This window comes from Petaurus breviceps, unplaced genomic scaffold, assembly GCF_028583685.1.
Source record: "Petaurus breviceps papuanus isolate PSGF00001 unplaced genomic scaffold, PetGlider_PUasm1.0 90925, whole genome shotgun sequence".
Taxonomy (NCBI): domain Eukaryota; kingdom Metazoa; phylum Chordata; class Mammalia; order Diprotodontia; family Petauridae; genus Petaurus; species Petaurus breviceps.
In genome coordinates this window covers 22,069,456-22,093,015 of record NW_027187380.1, presented here as the reverse complement: position 1 = coordinate 22,093,015, position 23,560 = coordinate 22,069,456, and the positions used below count along the sequence as shown (strand labels likewise).

General features: G+C 35.8%; 1 protein-coding gene across 1 annotated transcript in view; it reads right to left on the bottom strand.

The window, feature by feature from the left end:
- Nucleotides 1-23,560, bottom strand: part of ABCA5 (ATP binding cassette subfamily A member 5) — a 164,160-nt gene that overhangs the window by 30,373 nt on the left and 110,227 nt on the right. Inside the window, exons 20-24 of the mRNA XM_069076541.1 lie at nt 22,788-22,957; nt 17,652-17,779; nt 16,716-16,853; nt 10,084-10,197; nt 3,241-3,411 (exon numbers count right to left, since the gene is read on the bottom strand). Of these exons, the coding sequence (XP_068932642.1) occupies nt 3,241-3,411; nt 10,084-10,197; nt 16,716-16,853; nt 17,652-17,779; nt 22,788-22,957 (721 nt within the window). The remainder of the gene's footprint in view (nt 1-3,240; nt 3,412-10,083; nt 10,198-16,715; nt 16,854-17,651; nt 17,780-22,787; nt 22,958-23,560) is intronic.

Below are 23,560 nucleotides of genomic sequence, written 5' to 3'. Positions count from 1 at the left end.
TCCTCCAACCTTCCTTTCATAAGTCCTTTTCCTCCAACCTTCCTTTCATAAGTCCTTTCATACCTCTGCACATCAGACAACTCTACTCTTTTGTTCTATTTTCTACATTATTCTTCCACCCACCATAAAAATAATTCATACAGTAGTTGACATTTGTAGAGCCATTATGTTTTCGGCAGGACCTATACCTTCATTCTCCCAGTAAGGAATAACCTATTCTCCCAACACAGGTCAGCAATTACTCTGCCACTTATGGCCTTTGAGTTGCTTGGGAGTAGAGAGATTAAATGACTTTCCCGGAGTCTCACAGCCCATAAGTAAGCCTAGGGCTTGAATGCTACTCTTTCAGACTCTTAGGTCTCTGTCCACTATACCATGCAGCCTCTCATATAGCCATTTAAGGTTTGAAAATCATTTTATATACATTAGATCTCAACAGAGAGGCAGCATGGCAGAGCAGAGAGACAGCCTTGGAGCCAGGGAGACCAGGGAGCCAGGTTCAAGTCTCACCTCTGACAAAGTTTAGCTACATGCCAGCAAAGTCACATAACCTCTCAGGGCTCTAGGAAATTCTTAAGACTATAATGCTACAGGGAAAGTGTTGATTTGCACTGGTGGAGGGAATTTTCTTATATGAAAGTCCCCCAAACAATGAAATCACAGTCCATTCTTAACCCTCCCCCACTGTAATAGCAAGTAAAGTGCCTTATTTCAGCTATTTAATTATTTAGCACCTTGTTCCATTTCAAGTTTCTTTTGAGCTTTGCCCGTGTTTATATCAAGTCTTTGTTAAGAAAGAAGAGAACTTGTGAAACCCACAGTGGGAGGGACTTGCCAAAGTCAGGAACAGAAAGGAAGTAAGAGGTGGGCGGAACAGGGAAGAGTTAATGACGTGTGTGTGTGTGTGTGTGTGTGTGTGTGTGTGTGTGTCTCCATATATATGTATATATATATGAAGAAGCCCAAACTGGGAAAGAGCAGAATTGAGAAGGGAACACTTGTGGTGGCAGCATTCTGTTTGTCTCTTCTGTCTGTGTTGATTTTTGTTTGTAATACTTTGTACAGAGGCCCTGGGACCTTACTTGAAGTCCCGAAAGAGGATTTTCTTTTTGTCTGTTTACAGAAGTCCTGGAGGAGGGTTTTGGAGGTCCTGGGACTAGACTGACAATTTGTGTTAAGTTCTCAGACCTTGTTTGTGGGTCTGTGTTGAGTTCTCAGACCTTGTTTGTGGGTCTGCAGTGGTTTCATTCACAGGCAGACAGTGGATTGATGATGGTGCTGGCAATGTGTATGAATATAGTTTTGGCTCTGTTAAGTTTTGTCTTCCCAGACACAGAAACTGTGAAGGACTTGAAGTGGACTGGACACTGTGAACTTCAATCAGGAACTGGATGAGGAGCTGAGAGCTGCCTACTTTTGAATCCAGGTGACAGGTAAATTCAGGCAAAAGCTGGGACCATGGAAGAGGAACCATGGAATCAAGTTGCCAGCCTTGAGTCAAGATGAAAAGACCTCTCCTTGGGTACTTAGTGCTGACTGAGAGGATCATGATTTACTGTGGGTGGGAGAACTTTGTACTCTGTACCTTGTACCTCTTAAGGATGACTGAGCTAAGGATGACTGGAAACTAATCTCCAATCAAGAAGAAAGACAACTTTTTCACTGAGAGATTAAGTCAATGTGACCTAGGGTTGGAGAACTTTGACCTTTGTACTTTGTGTCCCCTAAGGAGGCTTGCTCCTTAAGAATGACTGAGTTAGGGGCGGCCAGGTAGCACAGTGAGTAAGAGCACTGGCTCCAGTGTTGAGAACACCTGGAGATCGAATCCCGGGCTCAGACACTTAGCACCCACCCAGAAACACCGGGCCGTGTAACCTTGAGCAAGTTACTTAACCCCAATTGCTTAGGGGCGGCCAGGTGGCTCAGCGAGTGAGAGCACCGGCTCCAGTGTCGGGATGACCTGGATCAAATCCGGGCTCGGATGCTCAGCACCACACCCAGAAATAATAACTGGCCGTGTAACCTTGAGCAAGTTACTTAACCCCAATTGCTTTAAAAAAAAAAAAAAAAGAATGACTGAGTTAAAGACTTACTGAATGATATCTTTTGTTTAAAACTATGAGGCCACTTTGGTGAAAACTATGTGACCACTTCAGTGATATACATTGTGAATGCTGTACTTTGGTTTCTGTGAATATTTTGTCTTAGTTTATTATTGAATAGAGAGTTCACTATACTATGTGATCAGAACCTTAAAATTATTCACAACAGCAGTTCTCTGAAAAGCTGTTCCTGCTTGGCCGTACACCCACGAAAGTAGGCAACACAGGAATTAGGATACAGGCATTACAAATGAGGACTCTGGGAGCCAAGCCAGTATAGCTAGTCAGAGCTGCAGCTGAATGTGAACCCAGCTCCCTCCTGATGCCAAGTCCAGCACTACTTCCTCTAAACTTCACAGTGTCTAATTTTTTCCAGCATTAGTGTAGATTTAAATCATCTGAATACTTCTTTCAGGAGTATTTGCATTTTAAGCCTTATTCAATTATGAAATAATGGACTTTTCAGAAGGTGAGATACATTTCAAAAAATAGCAGAAGGGATACAGGAAACTACTGACCCCTCTAATCATCAAGTAAAAGTTAACTACTATGTGAAAAGGTGACCTTGTCCCTGATAATCATTTTTCAGAACTATAAAACATGATCACTTATTAAAAAGCATATATTATTACCTAATACATACCTAACCGAGTAGTGGTATACTAGGCACTATTGTAAGGAGAACTACATAGACCTACCTAACTCTTGCTTACTCTCAAGAAATTTGTAATGATGATTATTATTTCAACTCCTCAAAAATCTCAATACCACAATACTGGCTATGCTAACTGATAATGGCCAGGATATTTTATAGATTTGGTTATTAAAACAGAATAGTCTGTAAATCCTCCACTAAAGTCCACCTACTGGTAATCGTGTGCTTTCAAAGGAACATAAGTTTAGTAAGATTTGCCAAGCTATACTGCTCAGCCACAGACTTGAGTACCTGCTGTCTGTAGACCACCTTGGCATTTACCCAAGTGGAAGAAGTTGGGGTCGGGGGGAGAATAGGGAAAATAAAAGCAAAAGTAAAGATTAAATGATCCAAGCTGGTGCATATATCAAAGAATTGCAGAACTTCAAAATACTATTTTAAATTATACAAATACAAACTGAAACATAAAAGACATTAACTTACCACAGAAAGGAACTTCAGAGCATAAAAATAAACTCCATAGTGAAATGCAAATAAGCTTCCTAGCATCAAAACAAGAACAACAAAAAATAAGGGAAAGTCAATTAGAGCTTGCCCAGTCCAATAGGCAGATGGAAAAAGACCTGAGATCTTCAGCTGGGTGTAAGATTTGATCTATAAGAAAGGGGAGAAAAACCAAACAAATTATCCTGAAAACAATTAAAATTATATATACATACATAAAAACACACACAAAATGGCGAATTACAGAAATAATCTAAGTAAGACATTAAAAAATACAAGTCATTTGCCTATCTACCTCTCCAACCCCACCTCCTCATATCCAAGCTAAGGAAAATTACCACTACCACTACCACCAAAAACAAAAAATGTACACTTTACATTAAGCAACCAACTTGGCTTAATATTTCTCATCTTTAAGAATTTCAACAAGTCACCTGGAACAGAAAGACTATTAAAATCACAGTATGCTAGGCCAAAATGAAATAAAAAATAGCAAATTATCAGGTGACCTGAGCACAATCTACACAGAGAATGCATGTAAGACCAAACTAAGATCATCAGTTTTCTCAAACTCAAATTTTATATATTTACACATTAAAAACATATGCATATAAACATGTACGTGTATATATGTATATGTATATATATATATTTATATATAAATATCTGACATTTATATCCCAGGGAAGTTTTGAGAAACTTGAACCAGTGAGATACCAGCATGTTTTATGAAAAAAAAAAAAGGTGAAGAGGAAAGTTCAGTAAGGAAAAATGAACAACTTTCCAAGTCACAAAGTTAACATTTCACATGATCATTATTGTATGTGAAATGACAAATTTCAAAATACTTATATTCAAATGAATGTATAAAAAGGCATCATGAAGCCAAATAAAAAATGACTTGTGTCACAGTGACTGGCACATAGTAGGTGCTTAATAAATGTTTACTGACTGACTTCCTGTACTCATTTCCCATGAATAATTTGATTTATTGCATTGTTATTCATAAAAAAGTTTAAGAGGGGGAATGTCCCTATCTCTAATCTCTTACAATTATCCTAAACAATCCATTAGCCCCTAAGTCTAGCACGGCTTGATTATTACCACCAAAACTGCCACTACTAAAACAAAGGGAAAGTAAGAAAAGAAAACTAAAAAAAAACCAACAACACAGTAATAGGACAGGTATGATCTTGTAATGCTTTTTCGTCTAAGAAAAGGGTGTTGGATAGATATCGCTTCCCTCTCCATGCTATAACTGATGCCAAAGGTATCTCAACTCATCTCCTTTCCCTAAACACTTAATTAAGGGACAAAAACTCTCCTAAGTCCTTAAGTTCTCTGATTTCAGCAATTACTTAATTCAACTTATACAATTTATTAATGGGATGGCCCTTTATGTCAAATCTGATTCTTAATTCTCTAATCAGCTCTGTACCTAAGTTGGAAGGACCAAATAAACTCAACTGACAACATTTATTAAAGACCTACTATGCACAAGCTCTGCCCTAAGCTCTCAGGATATAAAGACAAAAACATAAAGGAGCTTTCTTACCAACTGAGGAGACCAAAATGTAAATAAGTAAGTATATACATGATAAATAATAGAGAAGAAGGAAAATGATCTTAAGAGGAGAGGGTTCAAGTGACTAAGGGGACTAGAAAGTATTGCAGAAAGTATCATTTGAGCTGGGTCTTGAAAGAAGATGGAGGTATCAAGAGACACAGGTAAAGGAGTTGTGTGAAAAGAAGTAACGGGTGAAAAAACTAAAAAGGCAAGAAGGGGTCAGGTTGTGAAAGTTGTGATTTGATCCTAGAAGTAGGAGAGAACCACTGGAGTTTATTAAGAAGGGGCTGGAGATTAGGTGACATGATCAGAACTGCCCATTAGGAAAATCAGCATGACAGCACTGTGGAAAAAGATTGGATTTGAGAGAGATGTGAGGCAGGAAGACCATTAGGAAGGTCATTGGGTAAGACCTGAAGTAGGCTAATGGCTATGTGAATGAGCAGAGATGTTATAAAGTTATAAAGATACAGATATAAAGTTATAAAGATCTAGTAACTGGCTGGCTATAATGGATGGGTGAGAGTTTAAGAGTCAAGGGAGATGCTTGAGGTTGCAAATTTTCCCAAGATTTAATAAATAAGTTCAAGGATAGTGTATTTCAAGGGAGAGTTAATTTTGTTCAAAATGTACAGCAGGCAGTAGAAGATGTGGATTACAGTTCAGAAGACAGACAGATAGATCTAGGACTCATGACAGAAAGGATAACTGAACTGATGAGATCATTAAGAGATAGTTCTGAGAAAAAAAGAGAAGAGGGTCCATGATACAGCTCCTAGATATACCCACAGTGAGGAGGCAGGAAAAGCATGAAGATTCAACAAATGAAGTTGAGAAACATTGGTAGGAAGAGAACCAGGGAAAAGCAGTATCAGGAAAACCTACAGAGAAGAGTGCATCCAAGAGAAGACAGTGATCAATGGTATCAAATCCTATGGAGAGTTGAAGAAGGATGAGATTGAGAAAAGGCCATTAGAGGCACAAGTGACTAAAATGAGAGTAGTTTCAGTTGAAAGAGGAGTTTGGAAGGCAGACTACAGTAGCTGTAGAAGAGAATGAGAATAGAGGAAGTGGCGGTTTTAAGTGAAGATAACTTTTTCAAAGATTTTAGCAGAGGACAAAATATAGGGCATTAGTAAAGATGATAGGATAAAATGAATGTTTTTTGAGGATGAGAGAGACATGGAGGCATTTGTAGGTATCAGGGAAATAACTAGCAAACAGGGAAATATTAAAGAGTAGAAAGAAAAAGGGACCTAGGTTAATGAAGGGTTTTTAAGGTCAAACAGTAGAGTCCATATTTATTCCTGGAAGAAATAGGGAACTACTGTACTGAGTAAAGAAGTGACAAGGTCAGACTTGTGCTTTAGGAATATCACTCTGAAACCTATGTGAAAGGTAAACTGGTGAAGGGAGTGACTTAAAGACAGAGAAATCAGCTAAAAGTCTATAGCAGCAGTCCAGGTAAAAGGTGACAAGGGTCAGAACTAAGGAGTTGTTTGAATAAGTAGAAAGAAAGATATGAGATGTACTGAAGAGGGAGAATTGACAAAAGTTGGCAACTGACTGGATATGTGGGCTAAGGAAGGGCAAATAGTTGAAGATAACTCCCAAGGTTACAAATCTAAATAAATGGAAAAATGGCAGTATCCTTGACAGAAACAAGAAGGTATGGAAGGGGGATGAAGGTGGATGTGCATTTAAGGTGAAATTTAATGAGTTGTTTTGGCAATGTTTAACAGCTTCCTGGAGCTCAGACAAGAACTCCAGGCCCAATATAGAGCTAGTAGTCATCTGCATAGAGATAATAATTTAATTCACGGAAGGTGAAAAGGTTTCTAAGAGATATTGTAGAGAAAAGAGGATGGTCTCAGTGTATACCCACAGCTATGGGACTAGATATAAATAAAAATTCAGCAAAGGATGCTGAGAAGTAGTAGTCATACAGATAGGAGATGAATCAAAGAGAACAACTTCAAGAAAACTTTGAAAGGAAAAAGTATACAGGAAAGGGTTATCAAGTGTTCAAATGGTGCAACACAATCATGGAGGCTAAGGAAAAGGTTAGACTACATGACAACTGAAATGTCTTCCAAATCTCAAATTCTATGATTCTTTGATTTTATGTAAGAAAGTCTAGAAGACTATTTTATTACTGTTTCCAAATGAAAGAGAGATATATAGGAGGATAACCAGAAAAGAGTAGGGTCAAGTAAGAGTTTTTAATGTAAGGTGTTAAGATTATATTTCCTATAGAAAATGCAGGACTAAAGATTGGACAAATTTTTAGGATAGAATAAAGATTTCCTTGGCACAGAGGTTATTTTTAAGAAAATGAGGGTAAGAACTCAAACTATATCTATAAGGCACTTTAAGGTTTCAAAGCACTTGTCTCATACCAATCCTGCAAAAGCATACAATTAAAGTGTTATTATTATCTCCATTTTACAGATGAGGAAACTGGGGCTTTCAGAGTTAGAGTAACTTGCCAAATAGCTACTGAGTCTCTGAGGCTGGATTTAAGCACAAATCTCACTTTATACCTCTCACATAAGATCTCAAGCCTAAGACTGAGATTCAGATAACTACAAGATTTTCAACAGGAAACAATATACCCTTATTGCCTGATATGTTCCCATTTATAAAAGCTTAATAATAAGTATCACAGATGGATAATGTCCATTGAAAGTAATAACTGTAAATAAATTACACTGCATGGTAACAGTATAGGGAATCTAACTGGAAAGTACTTTGGTCAAGGGAATAAAGGAAAATTATGATCATATAAGATATAATGGAGTAGAAGGGAAGGACGAAAGACTTTAGTAAAGTGGGAAAAAGACTTCCATATGACAGAGCCATATGACGGATGACCATGTAAGAAGCACTAAGGTCATATAATGACCACGGAGTAGGTCATGGGTAAAGGTTTTAGGGTACCTGAATGTGCTCAAGGGTGGTAGTTAATATTATATAAGAATAAGTAATATTAAAGATGAACAAAATTGAGTTGGCTTTGGATAACTGGTACGAGCCCTCCCACAATCAGTGAATCACACAGAGTTGCAAATAAAACTATATTATTAAATGTTTACAACATAAAGTCTTCAACTTGATCCTTTTCTCCATGGATAAAATTTGGGAAAGTAGAAGTGCCAGCTAAAAGATATTCATTCTTTCAATAAACTAATTTTTGCCTTTTGGAGGGCTACTAGGGTTAAGTGACTTGCCAAAGTCACACAGCTAGTGTGTCAAGTGTCTGAGGCTGGATTTGAACTCAGGTCCTCCTGACTCCAGGGCCACTGCTCTGTTCACTGCACCACCTAGCCACCTGTAAACTAATACTTATTAACACCTACTATGTGAAACACAAGAGGCAGTATGGTAGAGTGGAAAGAGCTGGTATCAAAGCTAGGAAGGCCAGGGATCAAATTTTGCCTCTGATATTTTCTGGATGGGAGGTCCTGGTCAAGTGATAACCCCTTGGTATTCAAGGAAACTCTCTAAGGCTAGAAGTTGCAGGAAAAGTGCCCATAATGCATTGGTAGAAGGAATTTCCATACTTTATTAGTTCTCTATACCAATGAAATCACAGTTCCAATTCCTATCTCTATGTGACAGGCACTGAGAGGATATAAAAATTTATATTAACTTTAAGAGTCAAATTACTCCTGCAGCCACATATGCTGCCCCTCCTTGGAGGTCTTCAAACAGAAACTGGATGACCACCTATCCAGTATGCTACAGTATGGATTTCTTTCTTGTGGAGGTTAGACTACATGACAACTGAAATGTCTTCCAAATCTCAAATTCTATGATTCTTTGATTTTATGTAAGAAAGTCTAGAAGACTATTTTATTACTGTTTCCAAATGAATTATTCTGAATCATTATATATATATATATATATATATATATATATATATATATATATATATGTCATTAGCACATCATTTGTACTTCTGTTTTCACATTTTTTTTTTCCAGACTGGATTTGTGATTTCATTGCTAAAAGGGAACTTTCTCAAACAATAGAGACAGGCACCTGCTCTCTGCAACTTACAGTCTGCTAGATGGCAGAGTGGATAAAGTGCATAACCCAGAGTAAGCAAGACCTGAGATGAAATATGACCTCAGACACTTACTAGCTGACACAGTGCAAGTCACTTAACCTTTATTTGCCTCAGTTTCCTCATCAATTAAAAAAGCACCTATAAAAGCACTCCCGAAGTTGTTGTGAGAATCAAATATGATAACTGTGAAGTGCTTAGCATAGTGCCTGTCATTTAGTTATATAAATGATATAAATGGGGTGGCTAGGTGGCGCAGTGAATAGAGCACCAGCCCTGGAGTCAGGAGGACCTGAGTTCAAATTCGACCTCAGATACTTAACACAAAACTAGTTGTGTGACCTCGGGCAAGTCACTTACCCAACTGCCCTGCCCTCACCCTGCCAAAAAGCAAAAAAAAAAAAAACCCTCCACCAGAAAATTTCCAAAAATTACATATATATTTTGCCAATGCCGCACATATGGTCTTGAAAGAATGTATGAAAGAATCATTATTTAAAATGTACTAAAGACTTGGGAATTAACTCTGGCTTTCACTGATTGGCCAACAATAGGTCCCAGGTCAAGCCCTAGTTGGTCACTGTTTGGGCCCTGATTAGCTCAGAATGAATGTAAATAGCAATTGTTTCTGTTTTGCTCAGAAACCCTGACAGTCTTCCCCTTGAAGATTTCTCTCTCCCCTCCCCCTCTCTCTCACTCTCCTTCTCTCTCTCTCTGGACTAGGCAGAGACCATTCTCTGACTCATTTCTTATTAAGCCTTAATCACTGAATGGGCATTGTCTCAGTCAAACTAAGACCTGTTAAAGACCTTAGCTTGAAAAGGCCACAGTCTCCCATTGTTTCCTGGGACACCTCCAGTTGTCCTGATCTGTATCTGGCCATTGGATTCAGATGGCTCTGGAGGAGAAAATTAGGCTGGTGACTCTGCACAGCCCTTCCTTACTTAAATTCAATTCACTTGCATGTCATGGTAACACCTCCCTGATGTCATGGTCCTCCTCGAGATAGAATGACAAACAGCAACTAAAGACTTGAGTACTAAAACTTCCATTATAAAATTTTTGGTGAAAGAAATTTTAAAATGCAAAAGTTGTTCCAAATCTATTTTTATAAATTCAACTTCTGTATGTTCTATGTAAACAATATAAATCTGCAATTCATTTTTTAAAAAAGTATTTACATTACCTTATGATTTTCTGCATTTTCCATGGCAAAGTAGGGTGGCATCGCAGTCACAATGATTCCAAGCAAAGCTGCTTGAAAATACAGCTCAATTCTAAAAACTATGTCAGTAATTTCCTAAAAGAAAACAAAAAAAATACAGAATCCAAAGTAACTTTACACCATCCCAGTACTTTTTGTTTTGAAGTATTAAAAGGACTAAGTAACACATAAAAATATATATTAATGATAGGATCTAAAAGAAGTATAATAGAGGCTGATTAGGAAACCTAAACTCAAGTTGAAGTTGGGCCAATGACCAAAGTTGGGCTGATTTACCTTAGGTAAATCACTTACTTCCTGTTTCAGTGAGTGTGGAATAGAGACAAGAAAGTGAACCTGTCAAACCTACTTCATGCCATTATTGTGAAAGATGAAATATGCTTCACTTAAAGTGAGTTAACATGCACATTCTGAGAAAAGGGCCACATGGTCATTGGGACAAAGAAGTGGAGAGTGAGCAGTTGCAGAAGACGCTGAAATATAAAAGGCTGAACAAATATTGGAGGAGACAGATAATAAGAATATGGTGTGCATACAAGTCAGGCAGAACCTAACAGAAAACAAAACAAATTAACAAGAAACTGCAAAAGTGCAGAAACAAAGGAGTTCAGATATACATAGCCCTTTAATTTAATTTTCCCATTGTCTTTGACTATTACAAGTGTGAACTTAGGTATAAAAAAGAAATTAAAATTCTGAAAAAAGAGCACTAATCTGAGGGGTGGAGCCAAAATGGTAGAACAGACAAGGCACAACAGTTGAGCTCTTCAAATGTTCCCCTACCAATAACTTTTAAAAAAAAATTATTTAGTTTTCAACATTCACTTATAAGCTTTTGAATTTTAAATTTTCTCCCTCTCCCTCCCCAAGATGGTATGCAATCTGATATAGGTTCTATATATACATTCATATTAAACATATTTTCATATTAGTCATGTTGTAAAGAAGAATTAGAAGTAATGGAAGGAACTATGAGAAAGGAGAAACAAAACCACCATCAAAAAAAAAAAGGGAGCAAATAGTATGCTTTGATCTGCATTCTGACTCCTTAGTTCTTTCTCTGGATGTGGATCAAATGATTTTAAACTAACACTTCAAATCCAGTTCTGGAGCAGTAGAGCCAACAAAAGGTCCAGGTGAGACATTCTTCCACTCAAAGGCAAAGTAGGAGGTCTGAAGAAGAGATCTCTGACATGGGAATAGAGAGTGACCCAGAGCCCCCATGGACGCAACACCCAGTGGTAGCACTTGGTGATGGTGAATGCAGCAGCAGCAACAGCACAAGTGCCTTGGGTAACAATATTACTTCTGGTACCAAGGGATCAGGAACCCTGAGAGGCAGTATCAATAGAGATCCATAGGGATCAGAGATGCTTTCTAGAGAAGAACTTGAGCACAGATCTAAAAAGCAATGATTGTATCTGTCCCTGGATCACATCATCTTGGAACCACCAAAAACTTCCAAAGTCCCAGAACTAGCTCGGAAAACAGCAGTGCAAAAAAGCTTGAAGCTTGAACCAGTTCCCCATCCCCCACCCTGGCCCAACCCTTTTAGGAACAGAAACCAACACATAACAAAGTTAAGGAACCAGGCCAGAAAAAATGAGCAAACAAATAAATAGAACCTGACCATTAAAAATCTATTCCAGTGATAAGAAAAGATTAAGACATAAATTCAGAAGATGATAATGTCAAAATAGCTACAAGCAGTTTTAAAGAAAAAAATCTGAAGTGGACATGAGATTAATGAGAATTCCTGAAAGAGCTAAAAATGAATTTTCAAAATCAAGTAAAGAAAAAATTAGGGAAAGAAATGAAAACAAGGGAAGAAAATTATAAAATGACAACTAACAGCCTGGTAAAAGAAATATACATATATGGTTATAGATATATAATAAGAAAACAAAGAAAACAACACTTAAAAAAACAGGATTTACCGGTAAGTAAAAGAGGCACAAAAATTCACTGAAGAAAAGAACCTTAAAAAGCAGAATTGGCCAAATGATTTTTAAAAAGCTACAAAAGCTCACTGAACAATTAGAATTGGGCAAAATGGAAGCTAATGACTCCATGAGACAGCAAGAAACTATAAAACAAAATCAAAAGACTAAAAACAAACTAGAAGAAAATATGAACTGTCTCATTAGTAAAACAACTGGCCTGGAAAACTGAACAAAGAGAGACAATTTAAGAATTACTGGACAACCTGAAAGCCATGATCAAAGAAAGAGCCTAGATGTCATTTTTTTTTGCTATTGTTTCAAATTCCTCTTTATTTTTTCTATATGTAAAAACAATTAAAATTCATTAAGGTTTTTTTTTAAGTTTTGAGATCCAAATCTTATACCATCCCCCCTCTCCTCCACCTCCCATAAAATGGTAAGTAATCTTATGTAGAGACAAAGACATCATATTTCAAGAAATTATAAAGGAAAAGTATCCTGATATTCTAAACAAGGTGGTAAAATAGAAACTGAATGAATTCACTGACCACCAGGACCTGAAAGAGATCCCAAAATGTAAACTCCCAGGAATATTATAGATACATTCTAGAGAATCCAAGTCAGAAAGAAACCATTCAAATATGGAACCACAGTCAAGATCACATAAGAATTAGCAGCTACCATGTTAAAGGAAAAGAGTGCTTAGAATATGATATTCTAGAAGACAAAGGAGCTAAAGTTATAACCAAGAATAACTTACCCAATAAAACTGAGTATAATCCTTTTGGGGGGTGGGGGAGGGAATTGACATTTAATGAAATAGAGGACTTTCGAGAATTCCTGATGAAAAGACCAAAGAAAATAGAAAATTTGACTTTCAAATACAAGTCTCAAGAGAAGCATAAAAAGGCTAAAATTAAAGAGATATCACATGGGATTTAATAAAGTTACTGCTTACATTCCTATATGGGAAGATGATACATGTAACTTCTAAGAACTTTATCATTACTAGGGCAGTTACAAGGATGCTACATAGGCAGAAGGTATGGGTGTATCTGTTATGTTGAGGTGATCTAAAAAATATGCATGGGAGAAAGGGAAAGGCAGAGGAAGAATTGGGAAGATCATCTCACTTTAAGTGAGATAGAGGAATGTAAGAACAAGCTTTTTAAGTGGTGGTAAAAATGAGGGGTAGGTGGGGACAGGGGAGACAATGCTTGAACCTCATTCTTATCTAAACTGGTTCAAAAAAGGAACACATACACACACACACTCAACTGGGTATAGAAATCTATCTTTCCCAAGAGGGAAGTAGGAAGGGGGGAGAGATAAAACAGAGGACAGATAAAGGAATGCAGTGGTCAGAAGCAAAACAGACTTTAGAAGAGGAACAGGATAAAAAGAGAAAGTATGGAAGGAAACGTATAGTTAGTTATTATCACTGTGAAGGGGATGAAGTGACCCATAAAGTAGATAGCATAATGGATTAGAAACCAGAATTAAACAAGATGCTGTTTAAAAAAAAAACCACACTTGAAATACAAATAAGGATCTGGAGCAGAAACTATTATGCCTCAGCTGAAGCAAAAAAGACAGAGGTAATGATCGATGAATCAAGCATACAATAAAAAAAAAAAAACAACCCCCCCCCCCAAATAGAAAAAGAATAAATTTTAAATCCCCAAATAAACACCCAAATGAAAATCCATTGAACTAATAAATAAAACTAGGAGCTGGTTTTGTGAAAAAAAAAATCAATAAAACAGATTGGTTAATTAAAAAAAAAAGAAGAAAATGAAAAATGAGGAGGGTGAAGTTAGCACCAATGAAGGTAAAATTAAAAGCAATTGTTAGGAGCTAATCTGCCCAATTATGTACCAACAAATCTGACAATACAAGTGAATATGTACAGATATATAAATTGCCCAGATTAAAATAAGAAGAAATAGCATACTAATCCTATCTTAGAAAAATAAATCACATAAGTCATAAATGTACTCTTTAAGAAAACTATTATCAGGACCAGATAGATTCACAAGTGAATTCTACCAATCATTTAAGGAACAATCAATTCCAATACTGTATGAACTATTTGAAAGCAGAGTTAAGAATGAGTCCTACCAAATTCCTTTTATGACAAAAATATGGTTTTGAAGGAAAAGCAAAAACAGAGAAAGTCATAACCCAATTTTCCTAATGAATATCAATGTAAACTTTTTAAATAAAATACCAGAAAGGAGATTACAGCAATATATCAGAAAAATCATACAATATGACCAGGTGGGATTCATACTAGGAATTCAGGGCTGGTTAAACACAGGAAAACTACCTGCATAACTGATGATAACAATAATAAAAACAGCAAAAATCATGTGATTATATCAACTGGATGCAGAAAAGATCTCTGTTAAAATACAGCACCCATGCCTATTAAAAGCACTAGAAAGCATAGGAATCAATGCAGTCTTTCTTAAAATGATAAAAAAGTACCTATCTAAAACCAAGAGCAGATATTATCTGTAAAGGAGACAAACTAGAAGCCTTCCCAATAAGATTAAGGGTGAAGCAAGGATGTTTATTATCACTATTATTTTTCAATATCGTCTATAGCTATACTATAGCTATAGCTATATACTATCTAAAGCTATCACTCTTTGCAGAAGATATAATGGCATACTCAGAAAATCCTAGAGAAGTGAGCAGTCATGAAAACAACTGATACAATAACAAAAACATTTTAAGACAAACAACTTCAAAAGACTTAAGAAATCTGATCAATGTAGTACCCACAATTACAATAAGACCAATCATAAAACATATGCTACTCACGCCTAACAAAGAGGTGATAAACTCAAGATGAAGAATAAGACATATTTTTAGATATGTCTAATGCAGGAATTTGTTTTGCTTGACTATGCATATTTGTTACATGGGCTTTGTTTTTAGTTTGGTTCCCCTCCTCCCACCCTTAATCTGGGAGGGGAGAAAGGAAAGTACATTTTTATTAATTAAAAAATAAGTTTAAAAATAAAGCCATCATTGCAAAAATATTTGGGAGTTTATTCAGTTTTTTCAAGAGCTTCCCTGAATCCTTTGATTTTCAAATAATTCTTTTTTGAAGAACATACTGACATAGAAACTGACAATTAGAGAAGAGACTGACCAACAAAAAATGACCAGCAAAGACATTAATATGATGTCTAGGAACTGATGCTAGTGTTAAGGAAGGAAGAGATGTTTAAATGGGGCCTAATTTTAAAGAATAGTCATATAACTATTTGTAAGCATATGTATTTTTTATTATTTTCATTTTTTGACACATTTTGTTTGCTTCCTGCAGTCTTGTAGAAGAATCAACATGACACAATGGAAAAAGATGGCCAGAGTCAAAAACCTGAGTTTGAGTCCAGCCTCTAACACCTACTAGTTGTTTGACCTTGGACAAATCACTTAACCTCTCAGTGTTCCAGGCAAGTTTCTAAGATATATAAGAGTTATTGCTCTGCCAGGATAGAAGGCATTTTCCTCACTAGAAATTCCATACATCAGTGAAATAACAAAACAAAACAAAAAAAGGTAAATCAAAATGGAACCCTGTAAATGTAGTGAACACTGGCTATTCAATTAACAAGAACCCCTGTACTGAGAGACATTAGAATGGAGAATCAAATTGTTTTGTAGAATGTCTTTTCCAAATATTTTTCAGTCAGTTCTAATGGCTTAGACACTTATAGTCTTTTTTTTTAACTTAAGTCTTGACTACAAGGATCTTACAATACTAGGATTCTAGATATAAAATATAACATTCACCTTCAAATAAAGTTTTAGGAAATTTCCTGCAATATTTATTATCATCAAAGACATTTAAGCTTATATGTGAAATCTCATGAAGCAGCACAGTGTAGAAGGTAGAGAGGCTGGACTTAGAGTCAGGAAAACCTGGGTAAAAGTGGTCTCTGGTGCCTGGTGGTTAGAAAATATGGACAAGTCACTTAAATGTTCAGTGCCTCAGGCAAACCTCCAAGACTTATAGAGTACTTGCTGACAGATATGAGTGTAGTAGTGAGTTTCCATACCCAGAGTTTCCCACATTGATGAAATCATAGGTCCAAACCAAAAAAGAAAAAAAAAAGGGAGCAGGGGAAAACATCTTATTATCAGAGTAACACTATTTCCTTTGATTCTATAGTCAACTTAAACTGAGCATTATTTCTTTTTGTTTCCCAAACTTTTTTTCTTGGAGGGGGAAGACAAGGCAATTGGGGTTAAGTGATAGACCAAGGTCACACAGCTAGTAAGTGTATCAAGTGTCTGAGGTCGAATTTGAACTCAAGTCCTCCTGACTCTGGGGCTGATGCTCTAATTCACTGTACCACCTAGCTGCCCTGAGAATTATTTCTAAGACCAGGATTTATAGAATGCCACCAGAGTAGGGTATCACTACACACACAAGCTGAGAGAGAGATATTTTGTTGAAACAGGAAGATATAATATTGAAAACTCACTGGTAACTGTAGACCAGGACTTTCAAGCACTGTATCTAATATTAAACATATTTTCCAGATTTTCTTCTACTTTAATATGCATTCTGTGATTTCTAATGTTAGTAACTAAGTCCATAATATTTGCTTAGAATTTCAGCCAACTTACTTGAAAGAATGGTGTGTTCCAGATCTGGATATTTTCTGGCACATTTAAATGATAAAGAATTGAATTGCTAATAACATTCATCAATACTGGTAGAGAATAAATCATAGTACTATTGAAAACAGTTACAAACATGTAATCCTACAATAAAAGAGAAAAATAATTACTAGAGTGCAATTGATTTTATATTTTACTGTGAGTGATATTAGAGAATGAATCACAGTACTAATGAAAAGTTATAAACATGTTTTACAACAAAAGAGAAAATTAATTGCTACACTGCATTTGATTCTGTATTTTACTTTTACTGATATGCTGCTTTGTAACTATTATTATATTGCACATATCTTTCTTTTGACTCTCCAAATATTTCTTAAGGTAGCTCCCAGCCATGGTATTTACAATTTCCTGATTGATACTAAAAACAGTGTAACTTTGAAGAGAGAACTTTGAGCCATGAACTTGAAAGCTCATCTAAGAGAGCTATATATATTTAGCAAATGTAAAATGAAAACTGAAAGACAGTTGAAGCCCTTTACTATGTCTAGCCTACTGGTCATACCTTAAGAAGAGATATATACAGCTGAATATTTCTATATTCACAAAAGTAAAATTCAGTTTTTAACAACTACATTCAATTGGCTAGTGACTAGTTTCAACAAATTCTGGTCTTTTATAATTCCATGGAAATATATTAATTTATTTTTAGTTTTCAACATTTACTTTTGAGTTCTCCATTTTCTCCTCATCTCTCCCCTTCTCCAACCTCAAGATGGCACACATTCTGATTACTCCTTCTCCTGATCTGCCCTCCTTTCTATCACCACCACCCCCCTTCTATTATATTCCAGGAAATATACATCAGATAAACTGAGCTTTATCAATAAAAATTAATATATAGATAGATACATACACTCTTTCTACATGTGTTTCTCTTACCTTTCCTGAATGCATTACATTTAAAGCTGCACTGTGAGGAGCAACAGATACATAGTCACTGACATTTAATAAATCCACCAAGATGTTCTGATTCATGAAGAAACTTAGGAGGTCATCAATATCAGTATCTGGCATAAAGAAATAAGAAAATACCTATGCATTAATTACTTCAGGTGAAATATTAATGACACCATGACAATCAAAAGTGACTTTTTTTAAACAGGAAATTTCAAGTATTTTGTCTTTTCATCATTCTACACATTACTCTATGTTTTTTTTGTTTTGTTTTGTTTTGTTTTTGAAGTGAGGAAGGCAGGGCAATTGGGATTAAGTGATTTGCCTAACACAGCTAATAAGTGTTAAGTGTCTGAGACCAGATTTGAACTCAGGTCATCCTAACTCCAGGGTTGGTGTTCTATTCACTGTGCCCCCTAGCTGTCCCTTCCCCTATGGTTTTAATGATCAGCCCCATGTACACAGAAGACTCTCAAATATATTATGTTCAACCCTCAAATTTCCACTGTACTTCATTCCCCAAATTCCAAATATCTACTGATCATCTCCATCTAGCTGTTCACTTGTCACCTCAAAACTTAAGTCATCACCTTTTCCATGTTCAAAACTTAACTTACCACTTTTTCCATAAAAACTTTTCCATATTCCTCTTTTCCATTTCTCACAATAATGTTCCCAGTCACCCAGGTTCTTGACCTTGTCACTTCTATCTCTTCCCTCTCCCTAAACCCATAATTCCCTAAACCATATGTGTGTGTGTGTATTCTATATGTGAGAGATAGCAAAGGGTTAAGTTTCCACAGAACTGCTAAAAACTGCTAAAGTAAAGACTACTTATACTAAATTGGGAGAAACAGTAGGAGCTGCATTTCCATAGAACTGTTAGACATTTCTAAGTAAAATAAAAGAAGTTAGCAGACAGCAGGTGGACCCAACCAATGAGAAAGCAGACAGTGGTCTTGAGACTCTTGGGCCAGGATAAGGACAGATCTGGTTTAAACCAGTGAAGGGTCAATGACTGGGTATTCCAAAATTATTACTGTGCTTGCTTAATAAACCTCATGTATATTATCCAACATGCCCAGCACAGAATTAGAGCCTCATTAGCAATAACGTATGATGATGAGATGGGTGTATTGGAAAACTGAGACCCTGAAGAGAACAAACCAATCCATCCTCTGAAGGGAGTGTTCACATCAGACTAATGGCATAAAACTTGCTTTGCTTTTGTACGCCCCACTCCTCCTTCTCAAAGAAGGGCAGAGTCTACTTCTGGCCAGGAGTGTTCAATTCCTCTGAATTTCTCCTCAATAAACTTCTTTTGATTCCCAGATTTTGGTATCAATTGTGTCTGTGTTTCTAACATATAATTCCCTAAACCATAATTCTATCTAAACCTACATTTAATTATTTACCAAGTCTGTTGATCTTAGGATCCTCAGATTATAAATTTAGAGCTACAATGGATCTCAGATGTCCTCTAGTACAACCTTCTTTCTACTCTCCCCCATTTCATTGATGAGGAAATGGAAGCACAGAAAAGGTAAGTGACATGCCCCAAATCACAGAGCAGGTAAGTAGCAGAGATGAGATTTGAAAGCAGGTCCTCTTTGCACAATATTGCCTCTCATGCTATCAACACACTAGTTCAGACCTTCTTAACCAGAACTATTCTGTCTTTCTCCTCATTCTAATTCATCCTTTACAAAGCTTCCAAAATGATCTTCCTAATATACTTTTGATTATCACTTCCTTGCTCCAAAAACTATACAGCTCTACTGGTTTCCCATTACTTACTGGACACACACAACACAACAGTACTTCAGAATGACATTTAAACCCTGAAGTCTGACTCAAACCTAATTTTCTGGGCTTATTTCACACTTTAAACACTCTATATTCCATGTAAAATGAACCACTTGCCATCCCTCAATACTGTTCAGCCCTCCCCTGCTTTCATGTTTTCACTTAGGTTATTCCCATGTCTAAAATATACACCTCCTCCTCTTGTCTACCTACTGAAATTTTTTCTTCCTTTAAGACTATCCTCATGATGCCTTTTCTATGAAATCTTCAATGATTCTCCAGGTTCAATATTCCTTTTACAATTTTCAACCTTTCCTTTGTTCTTACCACATTCTAGTTTTTCTTATAATTTTTCCTGTATATGACTCATCCCCGTTAGCTCCTAGACAGTAATGACTATGTCATTTTTCATCTGTTTCCTGAAAACAGTGAACATAATAGGTAATGCATATTTACTGAGATGTATTAGGCAAGTTAAATTTCTTGTACCAATTAGCATCAGAAGCATAATAATTTACTCACAAAAATCTGTATTTTCTTAAAATTAAAATTCCCATTAAGAAAGAAACATTTTTGATATGCATCACCACAGATGATCTAAATATAAAATACCACAGTTAGGGGCAGCTAGGTGGCACAGTGAATAGAGAACCGGCCCTGTAATCAGGAGGACCCGAGTTCAAATTTGACCTTAGACACTTAACACTTACTAGCTGTGTGACCTTGGGCAAGTCACTTAACTCCAATTGCCCTACTTTCCCCCTTGAATAAAAAAGCAAAAAAAAAAAAGTACCATAGTTAAAGGGTTAAGGTCAATGGTCAGGCTATCAAATGACAATTGTGAAAATTGCAACAGTTAGGGGCGGCTAGGTGGCACAGTGAGTAGAGCACTGGCCCTGGAGTCAGAAGGACTTGAGTTCAGATCTGACCTCAGACACTTAACACACATACACACAAAAAACTAGCCGTGTGACCTTGGGCAAGTTACTTAACCCCAATTGCCCTCCAAAAGGCAAAAAAAAAATTGCAACAGTTAGAAAGTAAGGAAGAAAACAGTTCCAAATTTTTTAGAGCTCTTTCTACTACAGGAAAATCTTTGAAAATTACAATAATAACGAGGCCATTTGCTGGTCACCAAAAGTCATAGAGACAGGAAAACTAGACCATTAAACATTTTACAAAATAATATTATATCTATTTGAAACTTTGGTTTGATGCATGTCACTCCTTTACTTGAGAAATTTCCTAAAACCTCCAGAATAAAATTCTAACTCCTCTCTCTGATATTTAAAACCCTTCACAATCTAACAGTTCCACCAAATTCTTCACAATTCCAAGCAATCTTTTCAGATTACTGTCTGTCACACAATCTAGGAACTAACAAAACTGGTCTACTTGCTATTCCTCAAACTCCTGTCTCTTTGCCTTTGCATGAGCTGTCACTCCTGCCTAGAATGCTCTCCCTTCTTATCTCTATTTCTTGAAATTTCTAGCTCCATTCAAAGGTTGATCTCAAACTCAACCTAATAACATAAGGCTCATCATGATTCTCCTGAGTACTAGTGCCTATTGCCCAAAATTATCCAACAGTATCTTTAATAGGATAATACTACTTTGGGAATGAAAAACACAAGCTGAAAAGTGAAGAATTCTTACATGTTATAATAAACTACACAGTCTACATACACAGTCTATCCATAGCATATTAATTTAGCTGTCAAAATTTTGTGCATACCATTATGTACTGTGTTCAATTTTGTACTTTATAACTAAAAATGAAATTTCTCTTGATCCTAACCCAGCAAGTGCTAACAATTAAGATTTTTTAAAACAAGTAAAAATGCAGATATGAATTATCAGTTCTACTTTAGGAAAGTTGTGAACATGACTGAGAGGTATTACTCAGCGTTCCTCATGAATACAATGGAAGAGAGGAAGCACAGACATAGGAAGCACAGTATTAGACAATCAGACTTCCATGGAATTTTCATAATTTTTAAAAAAATTATTTATTTACTTTTAATTTAACAATATCCAGTTCCACAATCCCTTGAGCTTTTCTGCCCCTTTCTCTTCTCTCCCCTCCTCCCCCATGGCAGCATGCAATTACATACAGGATCTACAAATATCTTCACTTTAACATTAGTCAAATTGTAAAGAAGAATTATAAACAGAATTTTCATAATTTTTTAAATGAAATACCTTAGTTATATGAAGGTCCAAAAACTATAATGGTGCTGAATCAAAAATTTATGTAAGAAAACTAGCAAACAAATGGATAGATTAGTACTTTTCTCTAACAGTTAAAAAATCTCTATGCACTGAGCAACAACAGGAATAGCTGAGAATAACTAAAGATTAGAAAACCCAAAGATTACACCAAACAAAATGTAATTTCTTTGCTAAAAATAAGAAAAGATATGCCTTCATTATTTGGTGGGAAGAATATTAAGGTTGAAAGAATGAAATGAATAATTTAGGGTCTTCCCTTCTATGGGAAAAAAAATTTCTAAAAAACAAAATCAATACTATTTTCTATCTCATGTTTCACCTCTCTAGTCATTTAGGTTAAAAAATTATTTTAAATAAACAAAAGAGGAAATTGGTAGAAGAATCAAGAAATTTTTAGAGGGGAAAAAACATAGAAAAAACAAAGAGTGCCAAAGGTTGGAAGCATGGGAAACATTAAAATTAGCAAAAGAGCCAACTAGTCAACACAGTCTTTGACAAAAGAGAAAAGACAAAAATAAACACTTTTAAAATACTTAGCCGTCTCTCAAGTCATTACTGTGGCACAGAAGCTTACCAATTATGTTATGAGAAAAAACAACAATACACACTCTAAAATATGTATTACAACCCAATATAATATTTAGAAGTATTAATAATGACCCTGAGTCAGTAAGAAAGCATTAAACTATATTCATTATATTCTGTTTTAAAAAATAAGCTACCTAATATATAGGATAAAAAGAGTTAATCTTTAAGATTTTGTGTCTAAAGAATAAAATACCAATTAGTTTGAAAATTTGGGTTTTATTGAAAAATCAGATAATTCAAATATCACTATATTGTGGTAAATTTATTATAAATATAGAAAATATATTGGAATATTAAATAATTATAATCTTAGCAACATAAATAATTGAAATAAATAATTATGTATTTATATATAAAATAAACTGCCATGTCTATATATTATTCTTCATTAATACCAAGATCATTTAACTTTGTTTTAAATTATTTAGATTTTAAGTTTAGTACATAATTTCACCCCAGAATATTTCAAGAATCTACCTGAATCCCAAATCTTACCAGTTGAGTTTTGAAGAAGAAGGTCTGTTTTGTATTTGTGAGTTTTTTCTCCAGGTCTCAAAAAATATAAGTCTGGAGTAAGTCTGATGGGAGCAACAGTATTCTTAAAGTAATGATGAACCAAAAACATGAAAACCTGAACAGCAAGAAAAATTAAAAGCAGGAGCAACCTTTAAAAAAAAAAAAAAGGCTTGTTAATTTTTTCAAATGCTTTATTAACTTTTTATTTACATCATTCATTTCTGCCAGATTTTGAGTTACACATTTTCTCCCCAATTTTCCCCTACCCAGTGCCCCAAAATAGCAGTCCCACAGTATATCCCCTCCTTCACTCTGCCCTCTCCCATATCTTCTCTCATACCCCCTTTGACTTTTCCAGTAGGGCATAGTGGATCTCTATGCCCTAGTGCCTGTATATCTTATTTCCCAATTACATGAAAAATAGTATCATTAAAAGTATATATATTTAAACATTTGATTTTAAAACTTTGAATTACAGATTCATTCCTTTCCTCCCTTGTCACCTGCCCTTATTGGGAAGATAAGCAGTTCAGTATAGGTTGTACAGGTGTAGCTAATGCAAAACAATAACAAAGTAGATATATTGTAAAAGACTGACTATATTTCCCTCCCTCCTATCCCACCTTCCACTAGTTCTATTCTCTACTTTGATCCTGTCCTTTTTCAAAAGTGGGTGCTTCCAACTTCCCTCTCCCCCAGCCTGCCCTCTATTCCATCATCCCCCCTCTCAACCCCTTTCCTCCTACTCTCCT